The following is a 17,116-nucleotide window of genomic DNA, read 5'->3' as shown; positions in this document are numbered from 1 at the left end:
ATGTGTAGGGGAATTTTCTTGATTAGTGCTTGATGTGGGAGGGCCTGGGCCACTGTGGGAGGTGCCACCCTTGGGCATGTGGCCCTAGATGATGTAGGAGAGCAATACTGAACAAACCAGGGGGAGAAAGTCAGTAAGCAACTCCTCTCCATGGCCTCCGCGTAAGTCCCTGCCTCTAGGTTCTTGCTTGAAGCTACTGTGACGGATCTGGGACTATGAGCTGAAATAAACTCTCTCCTCCCCGAGTGGCTCTCCATGCCAGTGTTAACCACAGCAACAGAAACCTAATGTACCCTGAAGTGTAAACACTGTGACTCATCTCACCAAAAGTTGCCCGGTGTGGTGCAGACAGTGATTTGCAAATGTGGCCCATTGAACGTGACCAGTTGGTCAGACAAACGCCAACCATCACTGTCACCTAAACACCGAGGAACAAACCGGGAGTGGTAGCCAAGCCTTGGATCCCAGCACTCAGGTGGCAGATGGATCTCTGAGTTTGAGGCCAGCCTGGTCTGCAAAGTGAGCGCTGTATGGCTTACTTGGTATACTACTAGGCATGAGGCGGTCGGTAAAAGGTTCTATTCTTGTCCTTTGGGGCTTATTTCCTACGGAGGGGATAGGCAATGAGACAGCTCTGTTAGTAGTGACAAGGGACGACAGCTCAAGAGATACAGAGCAGGAGTACAGTGGCCCCGTTGTCCAGGTCAGGATACTCTAAGAGCTTCTGAGAGAAGAGGGCAAGCCAGTGGCTCAGAAATTACAAAGACTCTGAGGCAGAACCAACCCCAGGGGCAGAAGGGCAGTGAGGAAAGAGCCAATCTGAGGAGGCCTCTCATCCTGCTGTTGGGTGGGAGGTGTAGCCTGGGGACCATGCTAGAAACAGGAAGTCTATTTCTAAGCTTTCTGTGACCATCTAGTGGGCTTCAAGTGTGAGGTGCGATAGGGTACAAATTCCTTTCTTTACTCTGTGTATTTGAAGTAAGGTCTCACTGTTTGGCCATGCTGACCTGAAACTTACAATGTAGCTCAGGCCAACCTTAAACTCATTGATGATTCCCCTGCCTCAGCCTCTTGAGTGCTGGGACCAGAGGCATGAGCCACCACACCTGTTTGGAAGGTCACAGACTCGTGAACTGCTGGTCAGAACTGTTTATGGCCCTGCAGTGTTAGGTGTCAAGGTGACCCTTGACAAAAGCACTTGAGAAAGACTCCCAGGCCTATTACTCTTAGCACCTGGAGTGTCCTGGTCCGGTTTCCTGTGTTATGACTTCTTCTTCCTGTGTCCAGCACATGGACTGTGCTAGAAATGGGTCAGAGGCTAGGCGGACAGGCAGATAGAAATGATCAAGTATCCTGGCCTGACACTCACCATCTTGGGTGGAGGGAGGTCTGGAAGGCTCTTCTGAGGGGCTGAGGTGTGCTGGCTGGGCTCCCCATTGGTCAGTGGACCCTGCTGCTCCTCGGGAACTGTGGGCAGCAAGCGGAGAAGGCTTGGGTGAGGAGAGGCAGGTTCTCATTACCGAGGAATGTCTGCTTGCTGCTCTCTGTCCGGTCCCTCTCCTGTATGCTCTATTTGAGCAGGTGTTAATTACCCAGGCAGGCCATTCCTGAAGCCAAGGTTGTTTTTTTTTCCCTCCAGGAATAGGACATAGCAGTGGGCAGCCCTGTGCGGATTCCTCAGAAGTAACCAACATGGGGTTTCTGGAAGGCTCTGCTGCCCTCCCCTACCTCCCCCATTTTTAAAAAAAAACGGCCCAGCCACAGAGCTTCAGTGAGCAGGGCAGCTGCTCGACGGTCACTATATTGAGCCACAGAAGGCACCGACCCGGTGATTGTGGTTCTTTCCGCCCACCGTTTACCCAGAAGGCAAGAGACCCTGGGCAGAGTGGCCCCTGGCACCACATGGGAGTCTCAGCTCCTGACTTGGGGGAGGGGAAGGGGGAGGGTGGGGAAGAAGCGTGGACACCACACCAAAGAAGATAGGCCACCAACTTCCAAGTCTCTCCAGCTCTACCAGCAAGAGAGCACAGGAGATTGCTGGTGTCTCGAAGGCAACCCTTTCTCAGGACATGGCTGAGGCTTTGGGGAAAATCTCTTCCCATCTCTCTCTAAGTCTTTCTGTTTGGGGATTAGAGAAAACTTTCTTGGGGCTCCCTGATGCTGAATGTTCTTAACATTCTGGGCCAGATACACACAGAGGTTTTAATAGAATGAATTTTAGGCAGAGGGTGCCAAGGACAAAGCCCCAAGTCCTCCTAGGAAAGAATCCACGCTGCCTGAGAGTACCCTGTGAGCCTCATCTTTCAACGGTACAGTTGCTGACACCACATTTTTTTTCTCCCTCCTCCCAAGCAGACTTTCACCCAAAGAGGCAGGGCTGGAAGCGTGGGATCAGCTCCCCTGGAACGTCTGAATTATGACTTCCTCTTCCTGCAATGATGCTGGGAAAAGCCAAGAAATTTTAGGGACAGATTCCTCAACCAATAGGCAAGAAGGTGGTGGCCCCATTGAAACGTCCAAAAATATATAAACCCAAAATACCATTAACCAAAACGTGGGTTCCAAAAATAACCCCTGGGCCTGTCTGAGAATTGGCAGGGAGGGGTGAGGAAGACGGGTGAGGTTTGGACTGGAGCCAGGCAGCCCAGCAGCTCTCAGAGCCCCATACCTTTGTCTGGAGATGCTGGGTTCTGTTCCTTGTTGACTGCCACTTTGTTCATGTAAATATATTCCTCATCAGAACCTGCAGAAGGAAAGACGGGAAAGGTGTGGCTTCGTGTGACGTTGTGCCTCCAGAAAGAGACAGTATCCACCTAAGGCACTTTCACACGCTCAGGGCCAGGGAAGGGGCACCTGGCAGGGCTTGTCGAGATGGCTCAGTGACCCAGAGCACTTGTAGTTCATGCAGAGGACCCGGGTTCCATCCTCAGCACCCACACACAGCCCTCGACTGCTAGGAACTGCAGTTCCCGGGGATCTGCTGCCCTCCTCTGGCGTCTGCGGGCATTGGGCGTGCATGTGACATACATACACACTTACAGGCAGAACACCTATATGTATGAAATAAAATTAACTCATTATGAAAAGGGAACACTTGAGATTTCGAGCTGAATAAGAGAGTTAATCCCAGGGACAAGTGGCGGATGTCCAGTGTGTAAATGGCAGGATGCTGGCTGCTGGTTTTTCTACCCTGGGGTGGGGCATGGAGGAGGGTAGGCTGCAGAAGGACAGCTTCAGGACCAGAATGGGTGAACGGAAGGGCATCTACCCCTCAAAGAGCTACAGCACATTCCTCGAACTAGAGATGTCTCTGGATCGCCTTGGCACTGTGAACTACTTCCTATCGGCCTTTCTCATCCTGGTGAGAATTGTCACAGTGGGTTAAAATCAGAAGTGCCTAGATTAATGCAAACCACACCAAAGCTGGTGAAAGCCTCCCAAAACCCAGGGTGGAGATGGGAGGTCAGCCGTGAATGGGGGAGGAGGGGCGGCTGAGTGAACAAATCATTGGGACAAGAAGGCTGGGCATAGGAAGTGGGGAGCACCAGGCCTTTGCTCTGTCCCGAAGAATGAAACTTGTAGTGATGTAACCATGCCCTCCTTTAAACGACTGGTGTACAGGTCGAGTCACTGTTCTGGTTGGGGCTGGCAGAGGAGACAGCCTCCTGCTACATGCCTGGTTCTTAGCCTCCATATACCCATCTTTGGTGGTAACCTAGGAAACGCTCCATGGCTTCTCCTCTCTCGAAGTCCCTTGATGGCCCCTCTGTGGCCCTTAATTCGCATTTCCTAGCAGCACATAGCCAGTAAATTCCTGTGGTTACACAGTGTTCCTGAGCCAACAGATTCAATGCAAACCTTTGCCAAAGGATCCAGTTTTCAAAGCCAGCCCCTTCCATGGCCATAAACTGCTGACTCTGGCCTGAAAAGAAGTCTGAGAACCCAGAGAGTCCAGAGGAAGCTGGATGGGCCCTCAGTCGTGAGCCTCTGCAGAGCTATCTCAGTGTCTGGCTACGCCAGAACCAGTAAGCATCACTGCCCCATTCCCAGGTATCTCAAATAATGCTACAGGGGTCGATCAACTCAGGGCCCAGCCGGGGAGACGGTCCTGCCAAGCTCCGCTATGAGCAGCGACTTCTGGAAAGAGCACCTGACCTCTGTGTCTCAGTCGTCCTATCTGCTCAGATGGAAACAGTCAAGGTGGAAGCCTGCTTGCCTTGCCCTAGCAAAACTCCAATTTAGGAAATGTGAAAAAGTGAGTTAGCCTATGGCTAACAACGATTGGAGGCAAGCAACACAGAGGCTGGAGGTACGGAAATGACAAAGCAAGCCACTCCATCTCACGTTCAGACGCTCCCCCAGCACTGTGCAGAAGTGAATGGCTTGCCAGAGACTGTAGACAGTCATGCTGAACTTGACTCTGGAGGACGATTTTACAACACCCCATCCGTCCCTCTAGCACATCCACTGTCTTACAGGTAAGTCCCAGTGTATAAGTGGGAATTTACTTGGAGTTCATGGTAATGCTGCCTTTGGTCTTTGATTTTATTTGTTGTTTGATTGTGGGGTTGCAATTGCATTGCATTGCAATATTGGTTGTATTATTCACTACAACTGGAAAGCCTTCTGACAGGGGACAAGGAGACCTGTCATCTGCAGAGACTGGCACTTCTCACAGACCTGGGGCCGGGTAGGAAGAAAGGCTGAACATCTTGCCTACAGTTGACAGAGCACACGCAGTGTCTCCTGTCAGAGGGGCAATGGCTGGAATGCCCCAGAGTCTTAAACTGGGGGAACAGGAGGCGTGTTTCTTGCTGGTGAAGGTGTGGCATAGTAGGCTGCCAAGTCTCTGTTAGAAGAGCAGTCAGACCACGTCCTGCTGTCAGCCACAAACACAGAGGCCTTCCGGCCAAAACTAAAAGCCCAGAAAACCCAGGTAGATGATTCCATTTGAAAATTATGAAAGCACTCAATAGGTGCACACACATGTGCACACACACATGCAAACACAAGCAATCCACACATGTGTGCATACACAGCCTCTCATGCTGCACCCAACATGTGGGGACCACAGTCTATCTTCGAGGGAGCGGAGTAGCCACCTCCCCTTCAAGGGAGGCTGGAGAGTGAGCTGAGTCCGCAGGGATTCAAGGTGAGGCAGGGAGGTCAAGGAGAAGACATGTTATAACGGGTGGGGATGTCTTAGGATTCGAACTAGGATGGCAAGTTTAATCCAGGGTGAAAGAACTGGATGGGGGAGGGGTTACAATGGTTAGATCTGCCTACTTGGGCTCTGCCACTCACAACTTGGGGCCTCTGGTCGAGTGACGTGCCAAGCCCTGGTTCCTTCATTGGTAAACGCCACACCACCAACTCCCTCACAAATACTGAGATGAGGATTAAATGACAGTCTGAGTCACCGTGCACATTCACACTGTCCAAGACACAGTACTGTCTGTGTTAGTTCTTTGTAGTCTAAGCAGTACAGGGAGGACCGCGAGTTCTCGTATGTATGCATGTATGTATGTATGCATGCATGTATGTATGCATGCATGCATGCATGTATGTATGTACATGGTATCACCCCTGAGAATTTCAAGAGATGGTCAGCAGCTTCAATAGGGATGAACACATCCATCAGAGGTCTTGGGGGGAATCTCTGGAGGTACCCCAGATCCCCAAGACCCAAATCCCAATAGCTCCCCACCACTGACCCGTAGCAGAGGACGAGTGAGTAGGAAACATCAGAGAGAGCAAAGGTTAAGGGAACTGTGCAGCATGCTAAGCCCGAAGGGATCCCAAATGAAAGGCACCTGCAGTACACAGGCACCAAGAGCCACAGGTCAGACAGGTGACAGCAGGCTTCCTCACAGGGGCTGTCTTTATAAGACGTTACAATGTTACATCTTTAAAGGTCTGGGATTCTGCTGTTTGAAGGGTTCCATCAATGAGTTCTCTGTAAGGTGACTCATTCCTTTCTAGCCTTCCCTCTTTGTAGTGTACATCCCCTCTGTTTCCCACCAGCGCTTCTTTGATGTGCAGTCTGGCAGACACAGCTACCAAGGAGGAGCCTGGGAACCATGGGAGAGTGACCAGGAGAGGGGAGAGGCAAGCACTTGATGTTAAGGAGTGGCTAGCCAGCACGGTTCCTCCAAAAGGGAAGGCCTGCAGGCACCTAGACACATTTCACCTTACCACATCTCTGCTCTGCAGGGAAAACATTCTACTGGAGGCAAAGAAGGGAAGGGAGACCCCAAAAGTAGCCTGTGAGATTCGGGCTAGATTCAGGGAGCTGTCTGAACTGCGACAGTTGGAGCAGGTAAACACTTCCCTTCCCTGGCAGGGATGGTGGCCGCTCCTGCCAAGTGGCAGATGGATCTCGCGCCCTCTGATGTCCCTACACAGCAAACACCTGACGTAAACATCAACTACATTCAGCTGTCGGGAGTTCACGGGGGCTGTCTTATAAAAGCAATTCTGAATTTGCTAGAGAGGAAACCATCTGTCCAAAAGAATTATACAGGAGTATTCACGGAGACGCCAAGCCTTGCAGCGGAAACACGAGAACATCCCAAGCAGACAGGGACAAGTAAATACTCCAGCAATGAAAGGAACAAGGTACAGACAGACACACCCACGACTTTCGTGAGTCTCCGAGGGAAGTCACAGTATACACAGAGTGATGGCATTTACACACAATTCCAGAGCAGTGTTAGGCGAGAGAAACTAGTGAAATGCCTGCCTTGGAGTGGGGATGGGAAGGACATTGCAGAAAAGAGGACAGGACTGCATTTAAGAAAAAGCACTGTGTATAGGCGTATGCATGTGGGGGTCAGAGGTCAACTAGAAATCTCGGTCCTTAATTGCTCTCGGCCTCTTGCTGCAGATGTTCATGTGTTTGTGTGAGTCTTCTTTGATTTACATGTGCATGTGCACATGTGTGCCCGTGTTTGTGTGTGAGTATCAGCTCACCTGGGCAGATACACATGGGGAGGGGGGCCAGAGGTTAAGACTGGATATAGTTTTCAGTTGCTTCGCCACCTAATTTTCTTGACGGGCACCCAGTGGAAATCTGACCGTCTCCACCTCCTCATGGAAATACAGGTGCGTGCTGCCGTGTCTGGCTTTGTGGGTGCCAGGGATCAGTCTCAGGCCTCCAGAAGCTTGTGCTGCAAAAACCATCCTGATTGAACCACCTTCCCGGCCCATAAGACAGAATTTTCTGGATGACAGGAGTATCTTGCTTTCGATAGGGATCACCCTGCTGTTTATAATTATCAAGTCACTGGATTTCATACTTATGGTCTGTGTGCCTTATTGTATGTTAATTCTACCACAAAATTATGAGCCCATGATTCTATAATCAACAATCTTAAAGGCATATATATCTTCTTCTCCCCTCAGCTACATAATTCTAGTCAAGTTATTTAAACTCTGTGGGCTGAGTTCCCTGTGTGGGACCTGCATAAGGTTGTCTTCAAGGTCATAGAATTCATACAGGTACGGTCTCCTTGGCCAGTACACAAGGAAGCCCTCGACACCCATAACAGAGCCTGTCTCTCCTCTTTCAACCAACAGGGAGAGGGCTTTGATCATACTCCACTTAAAATCCCGCTTGCCAGCTGATACGTGAAGTGTTTAGAGGGTTTCTTGCCACGCCAGCTCACCAGGTACCACTGTTAGGACCTAACTGTGCCCCCCCCCCGCTTTGTATACCAAACGCTAGTCTCCAGGGTCTCACATTTTTTTATTTGGACATGGAGCTTAAAACTGAGGTTACCAGGGTGACCCGTGGTCTAAAATGGAGGACACAGACGGACACAGAGGTGGCTGCGTGAGAACACGTCAGAGGGAAGCTCTTCGGGAAGAGCCAGCCTTGCCGGTTCCTTGCTGTCATGTGGCTGGGCTCCAGAAGTGTGTCATGCAAGCCCTGGTGTCACGGTGCCATGAGAGGGAAGCTCTCGCTGGACCACCCGAGGCCCCGGCCCACACTTACTGCTGCTCTTGGTGTAAAGTCGCAGGAGCTCCGACAAGCCGCTCTTCTTCACCACGGCCGCACTGCTCAGGTTCTCCTGGTCTAGAACCTTGAGGAAGTCGTCCAGCTCTGTCAGCAGCTGCTCCAGGGCTAGAGAGGAACACAGGAGAGAGAGAGAGAGAGATCAGTGACTGCTTTCCTGCAGATCCAGCAACATCCCACTGAGGACCTGTGGTCCCAGGAGGAAGGGGCTCCTGTGAGGCCTGGGAGAAACACTGGCTTGGGAAGGTTTTGCTTGGCTTCAGAGTCTTGGTGGGAGAAATACACACCCTTGAATTAAAGACAGACAACCTCAAAGGGAGTCACAGGCCTACCATTGGCTAGAGGAGTGATGGTGGCCTGGCTGGCCCAATATTCTGAGGGTATCACCTCCATTTTCAATATATGTCATCACAGAGTTAACGAGGGGAAGAAAATACCCTCCAAAGGCCTTCGCTGCCTGCTGAGCTGCGGCCTGGGCAATGCTTATCACTCTCTCTCTCCAAGGGACACTGGTCTTACAACTTCATCTTTTTCAGTCATTTAGACAGATACTTAAAAAACAAAAAAATCCTTCCATCACACCAAATACTCTTGTTCTGCTAAAGGAACACAGTAATAAAATGACTCCAAATGACATTCTGCTATTCCCATAGATCAGAGCCTCAGTCAGCCACTGTCAGAGAAGCTTCTGCCTGCAGTAGATGAGAGGTCACACAGAGCCCCACAACTGGACGGTGGGCAGAGAGTAAGAGACTTTGGAACACTCGGTCCTAAATGGGGTGCCTTCTTCAAACCTCTCCCCACCAGGGCTCAGCTATGTTCAAGAGGAGGCAGAAAGATTGTAAGATCCAGATGGATGACGCCAGGAAAAAGGGTCTTCCTGACACAAGACTGATACACACAGGCACTCACAGCGCGAGGGCAGCATTCCTGGGCCTGCCCGGGTCCAAGCCAGACAGAGTCCCAGTGCAAAGAGGGAAAAGCAAGCACAAGCCCACATCCCTAACCAAGACTCTACCTCCAACTGACAACTGCCTGCAGAGGGAAAGGTAGTTTTCTGCAATGGAGTCTCACTGGGTGTATTAGCCACGCTTAGAGGCCACATACTCAGTGGTAGAAAACCAACTCCAAATGAACTCAGTGGTGTTTTTGTGAGCTTGAGGGGGTTGGGTGGGGTCTTACTGCTTTGTTTGGGCTTTATCTGGGTTGGGCCACACGTTAACAATGCCCTCTGGGAGCCAGAGAATGGTTGGGGTAAGAGTCAGGTTGCCGGAAAGCTGAGCCTCTTAACAGCCACAACTGCCCCGTCTTTTTGGCATTGCTGATCAGACCCATAGCTGTACCGATAGATTACAAGTAATGAGAGAGAGACAGACAGACAGACAGACAGACAGACAGACAGACAAGAGTGCACATTGGGCATGCCAGCAGAAGGCAGGGCAGAGATGACAGGGGCTTCCAGGCAGTCAAATGTCTACGCAAGAGGAGTAGACAGCGAGGAGAGCCGTCACCACAGGGATGGGATGGGAGGCCTCAGTAGAGGAAGGACCCAGCATCTATCCAGCAGCCTTGTTGCTAGGTGTGGCTTTATCCTCAGTGTCAGTGGGGCCTCTCTGCTGGAGCCTCTGCCTTTCTCCTGTCCCCAGCTTCCTAAGGCTGGAAGTCACAATAATATTCCCATTCACAGTGACAGTGTCATAGGACCTAGGTGGATGGGTAAAGGTGGGACAGCCCTGGAAATGTCAAGATGGAGTTAAACAGAAGAGGGGATGGCAAAAACGACAGCTCTCTCATGGCATAGAGTGGACGAGGAATGCCTTTAGCCCAACCTCATAACCTGGGGACACTGGCAGTCCACAGGCAAACCTGGCCTGCTATGGAGTTAGAACTTAATCAGGGTTGGTGCGTGCTGGTCCCAGAGAGCTTGAAAAGACAGAATCAAACAGATGCCTGAAATGAGAGGCCTTCACGGGGGATAGGGGTGGGGTGGGGGATGGGAGCCTTTTGCATTCTGAACAGCTATTCACAACCTTCCATCTGTGAGACGATGATGAGCTCAGAGGAGAAGCCAGCACAAACCAAGGATGAAGAGGAATGAAGGGACCTCCCGGCCTTGCACCCGGCTCCGCCGGACAAGGAAACTGAAAGGTCTTTGCCAGGGAACTGGGGTCTAGGCTGTGTTTTCCCTGAACTTCTGGACCTCCCGAAGAGGCCAGGCCTCTGCTGCCACCTCAGTCCCACAGAGAGGAAAGCGGGTGACACTGGAAACACATCCTCACTTCCTCAACCCCCAGCCTTTCCCAAAAGCCGCCTGGTTTCTGGAAAACAGTCTTTGTTTATGTCTCGCAGGAGCAAATGCAAACTAAGCCAAAGGGTGTACAACGTGTGTGCCTGGCCCTGGGGAGACAAAAGTGATTCAGACGGGTGCTCAGGACTGACAGGGACACCTATTGAACAACCAGATTAATGTAGGATTGCCCCCATATCCAGGAACCCGAGGTCGGGGATTAGCAGGGACTAGGGGAGCAAGGTCTAGGATTAGCAGGGAGAAGTTACAAAGTCATTGAAGCAAGCACAGAGCTTACTGCGTGAGTAACTTTGTATCACAGGCACACAGAGCGTGGGGCTGGGTGGGGAACTGGCTTCAAAGGAAGCCCAAACCCCGAGGCCAGAACTAAAGGCGGCAAGCAGAGCCACCCAAGAGTGCTCTTCCAGAAAGTGGAGATGAGAAACTCAGAAGACAGGGAGGAGGGACAGACGGGTGGAGAGACCAGTGCGACAACTGCCCAAGTACAGATGGGAATGATGAGTGGTTGGCCTAACCGGGATGGCCCGGCACCACGCTGTCAGGCGTACCCTCACAGCCTCCAGTTCTCACAGCTACTTTGCAAGTGCAGCCGTGGGAATGGAGCTCTGAGGCTGGATTTTTACCCGACTCAGTTGCAACCCCAGAAGAGTAGTGACAGCGAGTCCAGCTTCAAAGGCCTTGCTGTCTGCAGTCTGTTGGCTGGCAGCATTTCCATCGAGCTGTGATGGGTTATCTGAGCCACAGCTTCCGTGTCCTGCTGCCCCATAGTCAACAAGCAGCGATTCAGAGGGAGCAGACCAGGAAGGCTGGAGGAGGCCTGTGACAGGTGGAGCCAACGGTACTCAGAGATCATTCTCTTAGATATAGAATCTACCAGGGAAGGAGCCAAGAAGCCTAAAAGGCAGTGACAGCAGACATGCGCCCTACAGTCAGCGGGCATGCGTTCTACAGCGGACATGCGCAGTATAAATATGAACAGCGAACATGAGCCCTACAGTCGGCGGACACGCGCCCTACAGACAGCGTAAATGCGCCCTAGGAACAGCGGACATGCTCCCTACTGACAGAGGGCTGGAGGCTGTTTCCTGACCTGGCAGGCTCATGGGCTGGACACAGCAGTGCCTACTTTCTCTGAGAACAGCACTGACATCTTTTTTGTTTTTCTAGAACATTTACAGGGAGCATAAGCATTAAGAGAGACATAGCTTGAGGAAACAAGCCTAAAGGTCCGTGTGAGACTCTGGGGACCAGCATGCATCATTCCCCTTCTTTTCTGGATCCACATCACAATGTGCTCGAGTCCCCTCCAAGAAGCCACAGGTGACCAGCTACACTCAGCTCTCTTTCCAGCTCCATTTCCCATGCTCCCCTGGTTCCTTTCTGTCCAAGCCAGTTGTCCTGAGTCATGTCAGGACAGACATAAGCCCCTTGTGGTCAAGAGTCAGGCTTTGTGTATTTGGGCATTATATAAGTTATGTTTCATGTCACTGTGGGGAAATGTCACTACTAAGGGAGGGAAGGGTTTGCTTTGAGGGGATAGTCATGGCAGGAAAGACAAGGGCGGCAGAAACTTCAGGCCTCTGGTCACATGGCATCCACGGAAGGAAGCAGAGAAAGGTGAGTGTGGTATTCCACTCACCTCTTTTCCTTCCACCTGGGGCCCCAGCCCACTGGATGGTGCCATTCAACATGGGTCTTCCTCACCCAGTTAAACTGCTCTGGAGACACCCAGATAGGCACACAGAGGACTGTTTTTATGGCAATTCCAAGTCTCGTTAAGGTGAGAATGAAGATCACAGATACCTAGAAGATGCCAAGGACCCAAGAGGCGGCCAGGCCAGCCTTCCTCCCCAGATGTCTTTCGGGGCTCTGGCTAACAAGCTCTTGGGAATAACAATCAACAGAGGCAAGGCTCCAATTTGTGCCAACCCCAGTGACATTCTTCAACCTCCAGGGCTCAGAGGGCAGGCCAGCCCTGGGAGGAATGTGGCTGTTCCATTGAGGCTTGGGGACCCTGCTCACCACATTTCCCTTCGCCCCCAGCGTCCCCCACGTCTTCACTTAGATGTCTTCCTTGTCCTTTGGTGGCTGGGCGGGGGGATATAAGAACATAGTTCATTCTGGAAACTGTAGGCCCTTGTGTGGGCTTTCCATCTTGGCTCTGTTAAAGTTCAGGGTTGTCTGCTCGGCGTGGTAAGTCATCAATAAGGTTCTTGTTTGGGACTTCAAGGCCCACGCAGAGCTAGACTGTGCAACTGCCCGATTCATCGCCCTCCTCCTCAGAACCTCCCCGCCCCCCGCTGTCCTTAGCCGGCAGTCACTGGGTTCAGTGGTGAAGATGTCCCCAGCACGCCACGCCGCCGGCTGAGCTTCATGGGTCCCCTACAGTCTCAGGCGCACTTTTATTTATATAGCTGCACTAGCCAAAGAGCCAGGATTCTGTCCGACTTTCCTTCCAAACACCAGACTAAGCAGACCTATGCTCTATAAAAACTATGTTCCAGAAAGACGTGCATGCACTCTCTTGCCATCTCCCAGAAGATCCCCAAGACCAAGCCACCAGGTGCAGCGTCCTTAGGAATATAATTGCTAGGGGCCAAGGGGAAGCAGGAACGCTGGGACGAATTCCATGAGAAGCAACAGCATCACAGGGAAGTGACTGTGAGGCTACAAATAACTCAGCTCACAGGTTCACTGTGAGCAAAGAACCCTCAGGTTTGCAGGGTGGGTCCCCAGAAAAAACACCCCTGTACCCCACTTGAGAAGAGAAACCAAAGTCCAAATAACCTGCTCCTTCAAACGTACCAGGAATGAACCTGCTGTGTGTATGCCCATTAACAGGAAGTGGGGTTCCTTTCTTCCTTCCATATAGTGTACACACACGCACACACACTTCCTTCCATATAGTGTATACACACATACACACATATACATACATACATACATACTTCCTTCCATATAGTGTACACACACATACACATACTCACATACACACTCACAAACACATACATACACACATACTTCCTTCCATATAGTATACATACACATTCATACACAGATAAATACACACATATACATACATACACACTTCCTTCCATATAGTGTATACACACACACTCACACACTTCCTCGCATATAGTGTACACACACGCATACACACACACACATACACACTTCCTTCCATATAGTATATACACACATACACACACAGATACACATACACACATATACATACATACATACACACTTCCTTCCATATAGTGTACATACACATACATATACTCACATACACACACACAAACACATATACACAAACATACACACTTTCTTCCATATAGTGTACACATACACACATATACAAACATATACACATACACATACACATATATATACATACTTGCTTCCATATAGTGTATATACACACATATACACACATACACACACTCATATGTACACATACACAAGCATACAGACATACACCATTACCATCCTGACATCTCACAGTTTACAGATCTCTGGTCTGAAGTATAAAATGTTGTTTAACTCTCACCATATAATTCTAGGACTGTAACTTTATCGCCCCCACCAGAATCCCACCCTGGAGTCATTTCCCACTCCCTCCTTCCCCCAGCCCAACACTAAACCCTTCCCATATCTGTGGTTGGCCCCTAGATGGATGAGTGCATGAATGGGACCAGGGAACATGTGGTCTCCAGTCTGCCTTCTTCCATGTAGCATTATGGCTTCTGGGTTCCGTGTTGTGGCAGGCGTGAATACCGTTTTCTTCTTATGGAAAATACAATTCCATTCTGTGGATTTATTGCATTCTGCACATCCATTCATTGCTGGTGAGGGGGTGTTATTTCTTTTTTTTTTCCACAGAGATAGTTTATACAGATAAAACTCACACTCCATTACTGTACCATGCTTGGCAAACAAACTTAGCGACAGTGGCCACCAGCACAGTCAAGATACTGCACACAGCAGCCACCACTCAAGAATGAGTCTCAGAGGTTGTTAACCTTTCACTATGCCCAGGGCATGGGAACTGCTTGACCTTCAGAACTCAAGTCCCTCGACTTAACAAGAGGCATCCATGATCCGCAAGGTTGTACTAGAGATGTGGCTGTGCTATGTGGTACCCAGGGTTGATGTGAACCTGGTTGGCTCTATGTCCATCCCTCACAGAGCTGCACATTCAGTAAAGAATGCTGATTTCCTCAGAAGAGAAAGGCTTCTCTTCAGTCAAGGGAAGCTGAGAAGTCTGGCCTTTTTCCTTGCCGTGTAGCATTCCTTTTCATGGGTGTCAGGTGTCTCAAAGACACCTCACTGTTGACGTTCAGTGACTTCCCTGCCTCAAGCACGGTTGGCGATTTTGCCACTCTGAGACGTTCATGCCAAAGGCAAGTGCACGAGGGGCTTTAAACCCTCCTAACACTGGGGCTCTCCTCTGGAGATGCACCCTCCTTGCTCTGGTGGTGGCTTGGGGGCTTCGAGAACTTTAAATGGTACCCAGGTGAGTCTAAGGTTCCTGTGGGGCCATAGGACAGAATAAATGAATTCACTAAAAGATAAATGATCGGATGTGTGGTCAGCCTTTCTACTTCATAAAAATATTTATACACAGCCCCTTCAAACTGTGCAATTCAAATCTGATTTGCACGAAGACGTTTGTAGATCCACACTTGCTACATGGACTCAGATGTATGCACTTGGAAATATTTTTTTTCTCTTTCCTTTTGGACAGAAGGACATAGGAGGCAAGGAATACAGATGTTTCTGTGTTTACACACCATCCATGTCAGCTCTCTCTGCTGCTGGACAAGGGGAAGCTTACTTAATCCTGCCGATGAGGACTCCCAGGGGTTCAGAGGGCCCCTCAGTGGGCTTGGACCCTAGGGGACTGGGGCAGAAGTGTAAGTAGCTTTCTCCATCATAAATACCCCAGAAGTCATTCTTTATCTCAGCCCCAAGGAGAGGCTGATGGGAGAAGGGTTTTACTAGCAGTGAATGCTCTGCACCCCCCGCTGGGCTGACCTTCCAGGGTCACGTGACCATCATTTTTTTTTGCAGGATCTGTTTTTTCTCACCTATCTTTTGGGTCTCATCACTGGAAACACTTTCCCTGTGGCTCACCCTCAGCGTTCCCAGATTAGCTGAGCAGGCGTGGGGGAGGAAGACATGGGACAGATGCTTGCCGTGGATCTCAGTACTGGAGAAAACAACTGGAGTTGCTCACAGCTGACCTCTCAAATGGAATAGGCCTCCCTTAGGAGCAGAGTCCCAACCCCAGCCAAGAAGCCAGCTGGAACCCCCAACCCCAAAGACTGGGCCCTGCAGGGGCTTACATGGTAACAACTGAAGACACCACACCAAACACACAGAGACAGAAAGGACTGTGCCTTGCAGTGTGCCCATCCAACCAGCCTGACCTGGACAGGCTATCTGGTGACTCACACTGTTTTTCTATCTGCCCCACAAATAGAGAGGCCCTGGAAGCTCTGTATGGGCAGGGACCACATATGTTCAGGGTTGGCTTCCACTACTGTGCCCAAACAGGCCTTTCTGAGAGCAACTACTGAGCACCAGGCAGGCAGGCAGGCAGGCAGGCAAGGCAGGCAAGGCAGGCTTGCACGCACGTGCATGCCCCTGTGTGTGTGCGCGTACGTGTACACACACACACACACACACACACACACACACACACACACACACACACACATGCTCCTCCTAATAAAAGAGGTTAGATGGGTTTTGTTCAGTAGTCTACACAAAGGCTTTCCAGTCTCCAGCCGTAATTCCCATCATCACCTGGAATGAACAGGCAGGGGCCTGCCCTGGTGGCCAGTGGCTTGGAAAGACATCTTGCTCCTAACATGGCACCCTGAGAGGACTTTCTAGAAGGTATAGAGGAAACCAGGACAAGCAGAGCTCCACACCCCCTCGTCAAACTCTCCAGCCTCTCAAGGGCACACAAGAGCAAACTCAGGACACTCCAGGTCTCTGTGTGGCCTCCAGGGTCCAGGCCCAGACAAAGGGGCTTTGGGACTAGAAGGTCTTTGTTCATCCCCTAGTGAGGACATTCCTGCGATGCACTCTACCAGACAAGCAGCGCCTTTCAGAGGGTTTCTTTTGGGGGGGTGGGGGAGAGAAGGGGTTGGAGAGCAGGGGAGGCACAGAGGTTTGGCTAGGCAATCCCTCCACAGGACCAAACACAAAAAGTCCACCTCAGTCTCAGAGCAAAGTGGCTGGGTGTCAGCGAAGTCGGGGGAATATTGTGTGCAAGTGGAGCTGGAAAATGAGCAGAAGAGTTGTTATCCCTGGGTAGAAGAGCTATGGGAGATCTGTCCTTCCTTCCTTCTGTCCCACCCTGTTCCTCAACACAGGGTGCACGGAGAGAAGAGAAAACCTCAGTGGCCACTACATTTTCTGTTTGGTCTGTAAAGTCCTGCCTGTCCCGGTTTCCTCAACGTGTGACTTAGAGAAAAGGGCACATGCCAAAGAGAGGGAAAGAAAAGAGGCCCACAGCGTCCTGACTGAGTGCCCTTCCCCAGGTTCCAGCCAAAGTAACCTGAAGCCACTGAGCCACATGCTGCTTCTAACTCCACTACCAAATCAAGATCAGATCCAGAAACCCAACTGCCCCGCCATGGAGTCAGCCAGACCGGAGACACTGGTCTCCCGTCTCCCTCCCTGAGCTGCCTCACCTGCAGGGGCCATGGGGACTGGACTGCCTCTCCTGCTCCCATATGAAGAGTGCCCTGGAAGCCAGCTCCTCAACGTCTGGGTGC

At 50.9% G+C, this 17,116-nt stretch overlaps 1 protein-coding gene across 1 annotated transcript in view; it reads right to left on the bottom strand.

The window, feature by feature from the left end:
• The window catches only part of Afap1l2 (actin filament associated protein 1 like 2), an 89,985-nt gene that overhangs the window by 28,404 nt on the left and 44,465 nt on the right, over positions 1 to 17,116 (bottom strand). Inside the window, exons 2-4 of the mRNA XM_032892258.1 lie at positions 7,997 to 8,125; positions 2,669 to 2,743; positions 1,370 to 1,467 (exon numbers count right to left, since the gene is read on the bottom strand). Coding sequence (XP_032748149.1) covers positions 1,370 to 1,467; positions 2,669 to 2,720 — 150 coding nt within the window. The 5' untranslated portion in view covers positions 2,721 to 2,743; positions 7,997 to 8,125. The remainder of the gene's footprint in view (positions 1 to 1,369; positions 1,468 to 2,668; positions 2,744 to 7,996; positions 8,126 to 17,116) is intronic.

This window comes from Rattus rattus, chromosome 2 (assembly GCF_011064425.1).
Source record: "Rattus rattus isolate New Zealand chromosome 2, Rrattus_CSIRO_v1, whole genome shotgun sequence".
Lineage (NCBI taxonomy): Eukaryota > Metazoa > Chordata > Mammalia > Rodentia > Muridae > Rattus > Rattus rattus.
Note: the sequence above shows the minus strand (reverse complement) of the source record. Positions and strands in the feature narration are given on the sequence as shown.